Below are 13,942 nucleotides of genomic sequence, written 5' to 3'. Positions count from 1 at the left end.
TTATTTTGAAACCCTAAAACATCTGAAATACATAATGTGGAAATAGCTGTGTTATTGGCTATGAGATATGGAGATAAGAGGAACATCTATGTATAGATGCAATATACCTTTATATGAGGAGTAAAAACTCATGACCTTTTGATGGAATCTGACTAAGTACTGCTGGAAACATCCACTATGTACATTACTTGAGAGCAAGCTGCACTGAACTAAAATGGCTTTTGGGGTAAAAGTCTTAATCAAGTATATTTATTTTATATCCCACCACTCACCTGGTGTCTTGAGGCAGCTAACAACACAGTTCAAAATACAGCTTCAATTACATTAAAACAGTAAAATATAACTAATATAAAGCCTGGCTATCAATAAAACTAGGATTAATCCCTCAGCCACTAGATGGCCACCGACTGCCTATCAGAATAGTTCCTGGTTGAACAGTGGGAACATGGAGTGTGTGTAAGGGAAGGCCCCATTTTTTATTATACTCAAGCTGGCCTCAACCAATGCCTAATCATGCAATGACTTTCACTCCCTTTTTCACCCTTCTTGGTGCTTGGAATTCATAAGGCTTATGAAGAATGAAGAGCTGAAGGAAAAGACTTTGAAGCAGAGCCCACAACTTCCAAAGGGAATTTGAACTGCCCTCTTTTCCTCTGATTCTTAATTAAATTCCCCCCATTATCAGATATTAAACAGTGAACATTTCATACAGCTCTCATTTCAGGTTCAGCTCTGTAACAGGTAGATGAGAGATTTTATTTCAGTGCTCTGACATAATTTTACTCAAATCAAATATAGCAAATACAGCTGTGGTGCACAGGTTATCGCTGCAGCACAATGAAGGATGAATGTGTGGTATTCTCAGTTTCCAAGAGTAGCACATACTGTTTCATAGAATCATAGAATCAGAGTTGGAAGGGGCCATACAGGCCATCTAGTCCAACCCCCTGCTCAACGCAGGATCAGCCCTAAGCAGACTAAAGCATCCAAGAAAAGTGTGTATCCAACCTTTGCTTGAAGACTGCCAGTGAACAGGAGCTCACCACCTCCTTAGGCAGCCTATTCCACTGCTGAACTACTCTGACTGTGAATTTTTTCTCCCTGATATCTAGCCTATATCATTGTACTTGTACTTTAAACCCATTACTGCGCATCCTTTCCTCTGCAGCCAATGGGAACAGCATCTTGCCCTCCTCCAAATGACAACCTTTCAAATACTTAAAGAGGGCTATCATGTCCCCTCTCAACCTCCTTTTCTCCAGGCTGAACATTCCCAAGTCCCTCAACCTATCTTCATAGGGCTTGGTCCCTTGACCTCAGATCATCCTCGTCACTCTCCTCTGTACCCTTTCAATTTTATCTATGTCCTTCTTGAAGAGAGGCCTCCAGAACTGCACACAGTACTCCAGGTGTGGTCTGACCAGTGCCGTATACAATGGGACTATGACATCTTGTGATTTTGATGTGATGCCCCTGTTGATACAGCCCAAAATGGCATTTGCCTTTTTTACCGCTGCATCACACTGCCTGCTCATGTTTAGTTTACAATCCACAAGTACCCCAAGGTCTCGTTCACACAGTGTTACCTTGAAGCGTATCCCCCATCCAGTAGGTATGCTTTTCATTTTTCTGACCCAGATGCAGAACTTTACACTTATCTTTATTAAATTGCATCTTGTTCTCATTTGCCCATTTTTCCATTGTGTTCAGATCTCGTTGAACTCTGTCTCTATCTTCTGGAGTATTTGCCAGTCCTCCCAATTTGGTGTCGTCTGCAAACTTGATGAGCAGTCCCTCCACTCCCTCATCTAGATCATTAATAAATATGTTAAAAAGTACCGGACTGAGCACCGAGCCCTGAGGTACCCCACTACTCACCTCCCTCCAGTCTGATGAAACACCATTGACAACAACTCTTTAAGGCTACACAGTGTTATATGGCAACAGTGAACAGAGTGGTCTTAGGAACAAGTGTGCACAGAGCATGGGATTTGCATCCTAAAGATTCATTGCAATAGACAATTGTGCAGTTGACTAGACCACAGGTAACGTAGATATGAGTGTTTCCACAAACTTTTCCAGTCATAGAATGTTAGAGTTGGAAGGGTTGGAGGTTATCAACCTGCAGCTGAATTCAGCAGCACACAGCTACAGCATCTTTAATAGATGGCCACCGAGCTCTGCTTAAAGATTTTTAACAAAAGAAGAAGAAGAAGAAGAAGAAGAAGAATTGGTTCTTATATGCCGCTTTTCCCTACCCGAAGGAGGCTCAAAGCGGCTTACAGTCACCTTCCCATTCCTCTCCCCACAATAGACACCCTGTGGGGTGGGTGAGGCTGAGAGAGCCCTGATATCACTGCTCGGTCAGAACAGCTTTATCAGTGCTGTGGCAAGCCCAAGGTCACCCAGCTGGTTGCATGTGGGGGAGCGCAGAATCAAACCTGGCATGCCAGATTAGAAGTACGCACTCCTAACCACTACACCAAACTGGCTCTCTAAAAAGAGAGATCCCCAAAGGTAGTCTATTCCACTCTAATATTTAGTCAAATTCAACTATAATTTCTATAAAATCATTAGTCCTTGTTGATTTTGTATGAACTTGATGATGAAGGTCACATGCTTTACTGTCCTTGGCCTATTGACAAGGGTCAAGCCGATCTGATCATATAGAGCTGCCAGTTCCAGATAGGCTAATTTCTGGAGTTAGGGGGCTGGAGAAGGGGAATTTAGGGATGGTAGAAAGCTCATCTTGTCAGACTAGATAACTGTAATTCAGGGAGAACGCCAACGCCCCCCCCCCCTCCCACACATGCACAATGTTGACAACCTGATATTACTTCAGTTTTGCCATGATACCACTTTGATGCAAGGTTATTATTTATTTATTGCATGGCATGTATATTATGTAGCCAGGAGATCTGGGGAAAGAACCCTAGGGTCATAACACAGAGGCAGGAAATGGTAAACCACCTCCACCTAATTGGGAGACAATGGAGATGTTTAATGATCAAACCCCTCAATGTCCTGGACCAATTGCAGTTTGGGTCACTCTCGGAAGCCAAAATAATCAGGGCTGTCATAGAATCATGGAAATAGGGCTGCCTCCTAAGGCGAACTCTTACGTGGGATTTTATGAGGCGGCAGAGTCGGATGCCGCTAAACGGACTACTATTTGTCCCCGCATACGGAGGGCTCCATTAAGCACACCAGAGAACCTGAAGCCCCTTTACGCGACCTTGCCACGTTAGTCACCCACACACCCTTCCGCCATCCGCTCACAAGGGGGCGCTGCGGCCACGTCCTCCGCCTGACGCAGTGACACCCCAACCCGCATGCGCGTAAAGGACGAGCTGCGCCGGAAGCGGAACCGTCGCGCTACAAGGCTGGAGAGGGAATAGTTGTGGTTGCTGTCATTCTTCCTCCGCCTTGGGTTGAGACTGTAGCGCCATGGCGGCCTCGGGCCTTCCGCCGCTGCCTCCGCAGTTCAAGGCTGTTCAGCATGTCCTGAGAACCGCGCAGGAGCTAGACAAGCGGGAGCCCGTAGCGGCCTATTACTGTAAGTGACAGGCGTTAACGGCCCGTAGGGCCACGCCCACATCGAACTTTGCAGCCTCGCTACCCCCCGCTTTGAATAAGGAGGTGGGCGGGGCTCCTTCCCCGCGTTCTGTCACCCCTTCCTCAACCCCTCGTCTGTACGCATGCGCAGCACCCCTCAATAATTGCTTTCTATATTTCCAGCATGCACCCAGAGGGGAGTTTTGCAGGCACGTAGTTGCCACAGGAGCTTTTGCTCCAGGCGTTGTTTAGCCTACCCCCGAGGATTGTTGTCAGAAGGAAATAACAGAAGAGCTGCCCTTTTAAGGAAGGGTGGAGAAAAATGAAGGCTAGGAGAACTGCCCCAGTGCAACTGGCTGGGTGCGTCAGTCCAAAAAAATTCCTGGTTTAGTCCAAGTTGCAAACTCGTTAGGTGACTTTAGGCAAGTCTCTCCCATGCACACACCCTTGAACTTCCCCTGCCAGATACAGCTGGTCTAAGGACTGTTGGCGTGCTTTCAGTACACTCAGTACCATGAATAAAGTAGAGATTAGTACTGTTTTCCCAGTATATACTTGTGAACAGAACTGTAATACATATGTATCTCAGAATGCTGTGAGCTGCCCTGATCCTTTGGGAAGGCTGGCATACAAATTTGACCATCAGTAAATAATAGTGATTGTGTGAGCAAGTTGCAGAAGTGCAGTCTAGAGGTGACTGTCGCGTGGATCACTGTAGCTAGGTGTTCTGGGGCCAAGTAGGGTGCTAGTAGTTTGGCTTGGCGAAGGTGGTATAATGCCAGCTGTGCTACCATCATGATCTGAGTCTCCATTGAGAGGGAGGCATCAAGAATCACACCCAGTTTCCTGGCAGAGTGGGCCACTGATAGCTGACTCCACCCAGGATGGGTAAGCGTGCTTCCTCGCTTGGACCCTTTCTGCCCAGCCACAGGACCTCTGTCTTTGAAGGGTTGACCCTCAGATGACTCTGCTTGAGCCACTCTGTCACTGCTTCCAGGCAGCTGGCTAATGTTTCTGGGGGAGAGTCAGTGCAGCCATCCATCAGGAGGAGGAGCTGGTGTCATCAGCATATTGGTGGCAACCCAGCCTAAACCTCCGCACCAGTTGAGCAAGAGGGCACATAAAGATAAAGAGATAGCTGCCCCTTGGGGGACACCACATGTGGTTTGTTGGCGGCTTGATGTGCTCTAGTGCTGCCCTCTGTCCGCAATCCTGGAGGAACGAGATCAGTCACTGAAGGGTAGTTCCTCTGATCCTGGCATTGGCGATGCAGCAAGCTAAAAACTCATGATCGACCATGTCGAACATTGCTGAGAGGTCTAATAACAGAAGCAGTGCTGACCCGCCCCAGTCCAACTGGAGACAGACGTTGTCTGTCAGGGTGACTTGCTCTGTCTCTACTCCATGGCCAGGCCAGAAACCAGACTGGAATGGGTCTAGGACCGAAGTGTCTTCCAAGTTTGCTGACAGTTGGTCCGCGACAGCATCCCAAGCTTTCCCTTAAAAATGAGTTCCTTTTGCTTTTGTGTGAATACTGAAATCTAGGATAAGATAATTTGATTAATGCAATGGCAGTGATTTCTATATCCCTTACGAGCCATAAGGGAGTGGCGGGCAATAAATCGAATAATAATAATAATAATAATAATAATAATAATAATAATAATAATAATAATAATAATATATCAGCCTTTAGTTAACTTTTTCATATTTTTATATTTCATATCTCAACTGGCCAAATAACCTGTATTACGTTTCTTACATGAACACATGACTTTGTGTTATAAAGAGTCAGCCCAGTATTGGTGGTTCTATAAGTTCTCATGTAGACAATGATGTTTCCCAACACTTGCTATCTGAGATCCTTTAATATGGGACCTGAAACATTCTGCACAGAAATTGTAGTTATTTTAAATGCATCTTTATGGAACAACAATAAATGCTGAGGTATCAAAATACAAGTTAAAATGTTCAATGCATTTAAAACTAAGAATCATAAAATCATAATTAATAAGTAATGTACATAAAATGTGTACACATGTGACATTTATAAAAATGCACAAATATTTATTTCCTTGTGAACATCTTTGTGCCGCTTTTTTCCCTAGAGAGAACCCAAAGTGGTTCACAAACGTACAATATAAAAAGGCAATAAAACACAATATAAATAACAAATTGTACTGATTAAATTCTGCTGGTGTCATTTGTCAGGCCAGGGTCCAAGAACCTGTAACATCTTTCCATTCAGCTCACAACCCCACCCATGCTCAGCCTACGTAGCTGAAGAAGGAAAGAGACAAACAACCTGGAAGTTACAAACCAGCAACCCTGTGTTTCACAATAGTTGTGAAATTCTGGATTCAGTTTCTTTGATGGATTGATACAGAGACATTTTATGATTAGTAGCTGGTACAAAAGTGCAGAACCTTCTACTGTTCATTGAAGCTCAGCTTCAGCATCTTCCATAATAGATATAATTGTATGATTGATGAGATTATCCGCAAATTGAAATTAAATGTATGAATTCTGGACCTGAAAACAGAACCCTCAGGAAGGGGGGGGCATTGCCAGATTAGCAAGAGTTAAGGTTAGGTTTACCACCATATCAAAGAAATTGCAACAGTGGTCTGTTTAAGCAGTGGTCCCCAACCCCCGGTCCAGGGACCAGTACTGGTCCGTGGATCAATCGGTACTGGGCCGCAGCTCTCCTCATCCTCCTCCCTGGCTGCTGCCTCGGGGGCTGCCCTGCCACTCTGCAGCTGGCTCACCTTTGGTGCTCTCCAGCAGCCGCCATGGCTGGGGCTCCCCCTCAGCGTGGCACTGCGCAGCTGCTGCTGGCAACGCCCCCCCCCCAGTGGGCAGTGGGAAGTTAGGGGTGCTGGCAGTAAAGCAAGTGGAGCAGGGGCTCAGATGGCAGCGGTGACGTCCCTCGGCAAAAGACTCCCCCCCCCACCAGGCCTCAGTAAAATTGTCAAGCGTTGACCGCTCCCCGGTGATAAAAAAGGTTGGGGACCACTGTGTTTAAGCATTTGACCTGCTGTAACTCTGCAAAGCAAGCAGTTTTTAAAAGAGAACAGTGTGTTCTAATGTATTTCTTAATTCTGAAAATAAGTCTCTGAACACAGTTTACAATGCTATCCTCGCCCTCAACAATAAGGAATTAATTGGGGACAGTGCAGCAATTGGCAGACTTCCATATAGCCATAGAACAACGATGTACAGAATGAATCCTTGAGATCATTTTAATTACTCTGAGAACCTTTTGGGTTTAGCAAGCAAGATGTAAATGTTTTCATTAAAAAAAATTTAAATCCCAATTTCTTATGATGAACAGTTTGTGCCATTTCAGAATTGTGCAACTTTTCCTCCGCATTCAGAAACAGAGAAGTTTGACAGAGACGTCAGAGCAACTGCTTAGTGTTTTAGTGCTTGTTAGGAAAAAACAAAAACTGCAATCCAGAGAAAGCCATGCATGTGCAGTACATGTCACAAGGACGCTTATGCTTTAACCTTCTGGCAGTAGTGAATTGCACGTAGGGGATGCTGCTCCAGAAAGTTTTCTATTCTTTTTGTGGGTACAGAGAAAGCTTCTGCTGCAGAGCAGATTTGAAAAGTCCTTGTGCATGTAGAATATTGTCTGTGGTGGTTTAGATCCTAATATAGGGTAGACCAGGGATTCCCAATTTATTTATTTTATTTATTTATTTTTAGATTTGTTACCCACCGCTCCCAGCGACTTGCAGCGGGTTACAAAGTGTCTGCATAAAAGTCCCCAATAAAATTCCCTTAAAACCACAGACATAAAGGAACAAAAATAGAAACAAAGAGAAAGAAGATGCAGTGAAAATGATATAAATCACAGATTCTACCCAACAAGGGAGGGGAAAAAGGGGCAAAAAACACAAGGTTGCCGATTGCATAATAACAGTATCTTATTGTCCTGAGGGGAGTCATACAGATCTTAATGAGCATGCTGTCCTCAACCATAGACCTGGTGGAAGAGCTCTGACTTGCAGGCCCTGCGAAATGCTGGAAGCTCCCTCAGGGTCCACAGCTCCTCCAGGAGCTCATTCTACCAGGTTGGGACCAGGGCCAAAAAGGCCCTGGCCCTGGTTGAGGCCAGACGTGCTTCCCGAGGGCCAGGAATGACCAGCAAATTTGTACCTGCAGAGCGCAAGGCCCTGTGGGGGGCATAGCACAACAGGCGGTCCCTCAGATATGCAAGACCCAGACCGTGCAGGGCCTTAAAGGTTAATACAAAAACTTGAACCAGATCCAGGCCGCAGCTGGTAACCAATGCAGCTGCCTCAGCACTGCCTGGATATGGGCCCTCCAAGGTGTTCCTGTGAGGACCCTAGCTGCTGCATTTTGGACCAGCTGCAATTTCTGGGTCAAGCCCAAGAGCAGGCCCGCGTAGGAGTTACAGAAATCTATTCTGGAGGTGACCGTTGCATGGATCACTGTGGCAATGTGTTCAGGTAGGGCGCTAGTAGCCGAGCTTGGCGAAGATGGAAAAATGCCTGGCCAGCTACCTTTTTGACCTGAGCCTCCATAGTTAGGGAGGCATCGAAGGTCCCTCCCAAATTCCTGGCCTGGGACGGAATGGTTAGTTGCATTCCTGCCTAGGTGGGAAGGCACGTTTCCTGAGCCGTCCCCCTTCCCCCCAGCCACAGGACCTTCGTCTTGGAAGGGTTAAGTTTCAGGCGACTCTGCTCCAACCATTCAGCCACGGCTTCCAAACATCTGGAAAACTCGGGCTCCATGAGAGTTCCCCAGGAGCTCCCTGACCTTTCCCCAAAATTTGGTAAACATTTATCGGGGTAATATGGTCATATATGGTCATGTTGACACCCCCCCCAGTGGCCCCAGGTGGTTTTGTACGCAGCGATATGACCTAACCGTATTCTGCACTGTCCCACCACTCTTGGGATTTCTCAAAGCCTGAAGAATGTTTCAGGGGGTTCTCCATAGTAAAAAGTGAGAAAGGCTGTACAAGAGCCATAACATGCAGAACAAGAGAAAATATTGTGAAGGACACTCTCTACTTCATGGGAACAGGCTACAGTGTGTGCGTGCATGATGAAAGCCAAGTGAAGAGAAGGGGGAAAGGAAAACAGGAAAACAAGAATTAGCCTGATGGCTCCTAGGACCTTGGCTTGTTTTCAACCAGGATACGTGGCATGTAATGAGGGACAGCATGACAATGTAGCTGTCATATAAGTTAGTATAGAGGACATTACTTGAAGATTTCACTAGGAACAGGAATGTTGTTGGTTCAAATATGAACTTTTGATGAAGTGTCTTGGTTTTCCGACTTCCTGGAAGATGTGGAGATTTTCTCGGACGAACTGGTATGGGTCACATTCTAAAACTTGGGAAAACTGATAAAACCTAGTTGAGTCTACTTGTTCAGCATACTTAGAACTTTGGCCTGGGAAAATAAATGGATTGATATTGAGGATATCAGGGTGAAATCTGTCTTTTTCTGATTCACTGGGATTAATTATTATGTGTAAAATGTTTCAGTTGCAACTGAACAGTCTTCCACATGTAGGCAGTATTGGAACACTGGTAAAATAAACTGAGCTAGAAAGTTTACTACATTCTTTAGAAAAACCAGTGTTAAACCATGTACTTTTTCAACTGTTGCACCACTTGTTCCAAGATGCCTCCAGTTTTTTGCTGGGGTATTTATACTTTTGGAAAGCAACATATGGCAGTCACAAAGGATCTGTGGATAATACTTAGTAAAATGAGATTTACAAACATTAGCGAGTTCATTACAACAGTTGACAAGAGGAAAACAAAATGCTGGACAACACTTATTACACAAGTGTTGGTTTCATCACATCAGTGCTTAAGCACTAATCATTGATGCAGGGCAAACTAGTTCAAATGCTTAATCTTGCCACTTAAGTGCATATTGAAATATATTTTGTTTGTCCTTTCAGCACAATCCTTTTTTGCAAACATGTGCTTGCCAAGTATTTGTGTCTTTGACAATATTGGAGCCTAGTCAAGTGAAACAAATCTGAATGACTATCAGGAGTGGCGCTCCAGATGTCCATGGACTACAGTTACCAAGAGCCCTTGGATTAGGTTTACAAACCTAGTGAAACTTTTAGTTTTAAAATAATGATGCTGAGAATAGCTTGATGATCAACATTATGGCAAAGACTATACATTTGCTGACCTCTTAAAGCATCAACCCAGGAGATTTTGATTTGGCCACACTGGTGTTACAGTATAAAAATTAGGAGAGTATTTCTCAAAGTTTTGTAAGTGGTTCATGGTGAAACCAGGATATCCATTCATACACCCATAATTGATTTACAGAATATGCAGGCACTCTCCTTGCGACTGGAAGATATCCTGTTGAATATTCTCTTCTATCTTCTTGCACTTCCCTCTGTCCAGTCTAGTTAGAACCTAGGGAAGGGAGCTTGCTCTCTGGGAAATGGTGATACTTCAGAATTCTTCTGTGTCTGTCAACTTTGATGTGGACTGTATCAGTGTGTTTCTACTGTTTTGGTATGATATTACTTCCCATATGCTGCAAGAAAAGGAGGTGAATAAATATTATATAGGGCTCCCCCTGTGGACATCCAACGTGATAGCTTAGTTGCTATGACACACTTCAACTACTCTTAGACTGAAGATGCCTTAGGAGGGTTTCAGTGAGCTGAAGAATTCCCCCCCCCACCACCACCACCACAAATTTTGTTCCCATTCTTACTTACTTGATTGGGGATGGGGAGAAAAATACAGTCCTAAAGCACTTTTAAAATGCCTTAAATTATTAGAACTCTTTTAATTTAGTTTTTTTTAAATTTTATTTAATTTTATTCATTGTTTATATTATTACAGATTCATATCCATTTCATAGTATTGCATTCCTTCCAGACTGATTTTTAAATGTATTCAATGTGTGTGGGAGTTGGGAGCAACTCTTATTTGTTGCAAAGAAATGTGGCCAGAGAGCTTGTTTTTAGCTGGCAAACCCCTTCCCCCTCCCCCAAAACATTGGCTTGGGATAGCTTTTTTTCATTGTTGTTATCTGCAACAGACAATAAATGCAAAGTACACTTCCTGAAGTCTGGAATAAGCTTTAAAGCAGAGATGCCTCTAATTTCAGCCAAAGTTATTCTAAAGTACAAAGGTCAGAAATTTTGGGTATAATGAGACTGAGCTTGCTTCCTTTGTTTTTCCTCCATTTTTGGTGAATATGATGCCACCTAGAACAGCTATTCCAGTAATATCCCATTGTTTCTTCCTTAATGGTGGAATGTTTAGGGTCACACTGAGAACATGGCAGGGATTTAAAGACTTTATTTTAATTTCTACTCTTAAGAGGCTGTAGTAAATCAAGAGATTTATATGAATCTGACACATTCATAAAGCATTGTCTTTTACAGGCCGTTTATATGCTATGCAGACGGGTATGAAGATTGATAGTAAAACTCCAGAATGTCGCAAGTTTTTATGCAAGCTCATGGATCAGCTTGAAGCTGTAAGTAGATTTGCTTGTATTTTCTTGTATTTTCCTTCTACATTTTCCATTCAATATGTGAAATAGTCCTAAAACTGGTGCTTTATTTAAACTTGTTTAAACCTGCACAAATCCTGTTTTTGAATGATATCTAGTTACAATGAGATGGAGTTTTGTGTCAGTTCCAAATCAATAATAGAATACATTTCTACTTTCTGGGGAAAACAGTTCACTTCCTCAGATACATATATGAGTCAAATCAGTGTGACCTCAACCAGGGCCAGAACTTTCTCCATCCTGGCCCCCACCTGGTGGAACGAGCTCCCAGAGATTATCAGGGCCCTGACAGAATTCAAACAGTTCCCCAAGGCCTGCAAAAGGGACCTCCTCCGCCAGGCATTTGGTTGAGGTCGACCAGTGCCACCGCTTCCAATCAGCCCCTCTCAGCCTCCCTCCTACAACCATCACTGCAGACTCACCCATCTACTGGGCCATCCGTAAGCGTTGATTTATTGTTCTCCCCAATGTTCAGTTGTTCATAATGTTGTAGCTATTATTGTATTATTATAAACTGAGTTATTTGTATTATTCCTGTTTGATGTAAAGCGCCTTGATTGGAGGGCAGTATATAAATATAAGAAAGAAAAGAAAGAAAGAACCTTCTCCATTGTGCAGAATTATTTATTCTTTTGTTTATGCTATCCAGAATAAACTGTGCAGAGACAGCTTTCTTAAAACACAAGGTTCAAAGTGTTTGAACCATTATTCAAGAGTTCAGATGGTTGAAAATAAAAAGGGAAAATGGGTTGGTAGAAGAATTAAATCCAAGGATACAACTTCTACATGAAATTGCAGAATGTGTGTTTTCTTTAATTCAAAATTGTAAAGGCTCTTTCTTTTATAGGGGTGTGCAATCAGATCTTGCCAAGCCAAAAGTATACCTGGAAAATACCTAATCAGTATCTGAGTTTTCTTGGGAAAACTGGGGAGGAAATTCTGAGAAACTCCTTGATATATTTGGGGTTTTGAGTAGATTTGAAAACAGCAGATTAACAGGAGCATATTGCTTCCACTTCTCAGCTGTTTGCCAGGTTTATACAATCCCATTACACTTTATTGGAGCTGCAGAAGTTAGCTCAAGGACTCGCCAGTGTGGCAGGAAGCTAAGAGCTCGCCACCATCTTAATTGTGACTGGCTTCTCTTTTAGCTTGATTTAAGTTGGGCTGCAAGAAAAGCCAGCCCAAGATCAGCTACGCTGGTGGGGAGTTGAGAGCTTCCCACTGGCACAGCTCTGTGCTGCCTTTTCCTATTGCCTATTTTAAACTGGGCGACAGGAGAGAGCAGACCAGCCAGGATTGCTGATGATGAACAGATAGCTTCCTACAGGCGTAACTGTGTGCTGCCTTCTCATGCAGTTTGGTTTAAATCAGTCTGCAAGAGAAACCAAGCCAATCCCAGGATTATGCTGATATATTTTTACTGGCATTTTTCAGTTTGGGTCTCTATTGTACCAGAAAATTGTGGGCATTTACAAAAAATATCCCAGATCTAAATACCATACCAGAATCTGAACCTGGTTGCGTGTGGTGTGTGTTTAGGAATCCTACAATTTTTCAGGTCCTAATAGATCTAAACCAAAAAATAGTATTTTAAAAAAATTACACACCCCTAGTCTTCGGTTATATTAATGTCTTAGACCAATGTTGTATATTTCTTCCAAATAAGTGTGGTTCTGTATTTGGCAACTGGTAGACAATGTCTTAAAGCAGAGGTGCCTCTGACTGTCTGCTGGACAAGTTCACTCATTTTGTGGGGCAGTGATTCAATTCCTGACAGCTATGGAGAATCCCACTCCCATGCACCCAGAATAACATGTGGTACAGGTGCTTTATGAAGTGACTGCTCTGCACAGTGGTGTGATTTTCATGAAACTTTCCACTCAGAAAAGCAGAACATTACCTGAAAAGCAGTGCAATGCCTAAACTTGGACTGAGTGCATGGATCTCTGCGTGGAATGCCTGTCCTATGTGCTGAGTCATGGTGGGAGAGGTGAGTGCCTGCCAGCTTTCCACCACAGCATTTGGATCACCATCATAATAAGCATCTGTTTGGCCTGAACTTGTCGCTGAATTCTGCTTTTAATCGGCGATTCTCACATTCAGTTTCTGGGTTGTATTTGCACTTTTTTACCTGTATGTCTAAAAATGATCACTTTATGTTTCAACTGTGTATTATAAAGCACAAGGAGCTAGGCTTGGCCAAAGCTGTCTCCTCCCCCTCCCCCGCTTTTGTATGAATGAAAAGGGCACTCACTGATTGACATGAAAATACCATATTTGTCGGCGTATAAGACCACCCTCCAACATTTCCACTCAAATATAGAGTTTGTTAAATACTCGACGTAAAAGACTACCCCCTCTTCCACACACCAAATAAAATGTAAAATAGCATCAGAAGGGGGGAGGGGAGGAGAGAGGGAGAAAGAGAGGGAGCCATAAAAAAATAAAAGAAAGCAAGAAACTATGCTCAGATTAGTAATTACCTCCCTTCCCCCAAAAAAGGCGAGGGTCATCTCTCTCTCTCAGAGCTTCTGTGCATTGAACTAAAACAGCTTAACTGCAAACAAACTGCAAGGTTAGTTGCAAACTGCAAACAAAGAGGGAGCAAGCAAGCGGAGGGCTGCGCGCCGGGCTAGCCGCGTGTGCTCTCTTCCTGAATGGGGGCGGCTTCAAAACACCAGAAACCGCGGGAGGGGAGCAGAGGCTGGCACCTCCCCCCCCAGCATCCTCCTCCTTTCTACTCCTTTGCCACTGGCTCACCCGGCCAGCGCATCGGGAGCATTCTCTCTCTCCCCCCTCTCGCTTCAGAGTATTTTGTGGGAGGGAGGGCCTGTCGCT

The 13,942-nt window shown here is 43.9% G+C and overlaps 1 protein-coding gene across 2 annotated transcripts in view; it reads left to right on the top strand.

Moving 5' to 3' along the window:
* The first annotated feature begins 3,341 nt into the window (after window positions 1–3,341).
* VTA1 (vesicle trafficking 1) overlaps window positions 3,342–13,942 on the top strand; it is a 32,325-nt gene continuing 21,724 nt past the window's right edge. The window contains exons 1-2 of one of the 2 annotated variants that reach the window (XM_077351189.1): window positions 3,342–3,556; window positions 10,971–11,065. In XM_077351189.1, the coding sequence (XP_077207304.1) occupies window positions 3,448–3,556; window positions 10,971–11,065 (204 nt within the window). In that variant the 5' untranslated portion in view covers window positions 3,342–3,447. The remainder of the gene's footprint in view (window positions 3,557–10,970; window positions 11,066–13,942) is intronic. The other variant, XM_077351185.1, reaches the window with a different exon arrangement.

Source organism: Paroedura picta, chromosome 1, assembly GCF_049243985.1.
Source record: "Paroedura picta isolate Pp20150507F chromosome 1, Ppicta_v3.0, whole genome shotgun sequence".
NCBI classification, from domain to species: Eukaryota; Metazoa; Chordata; class Lepidosauria; order Squamata; family Gekkonidae; genus Paroedura; species Paroedura picta.
The sequence above is the reverse complement of the archived record's forward strand: the minus strand, read 5'-3'. Positions and strand labels throughout refer to the sequence as shown.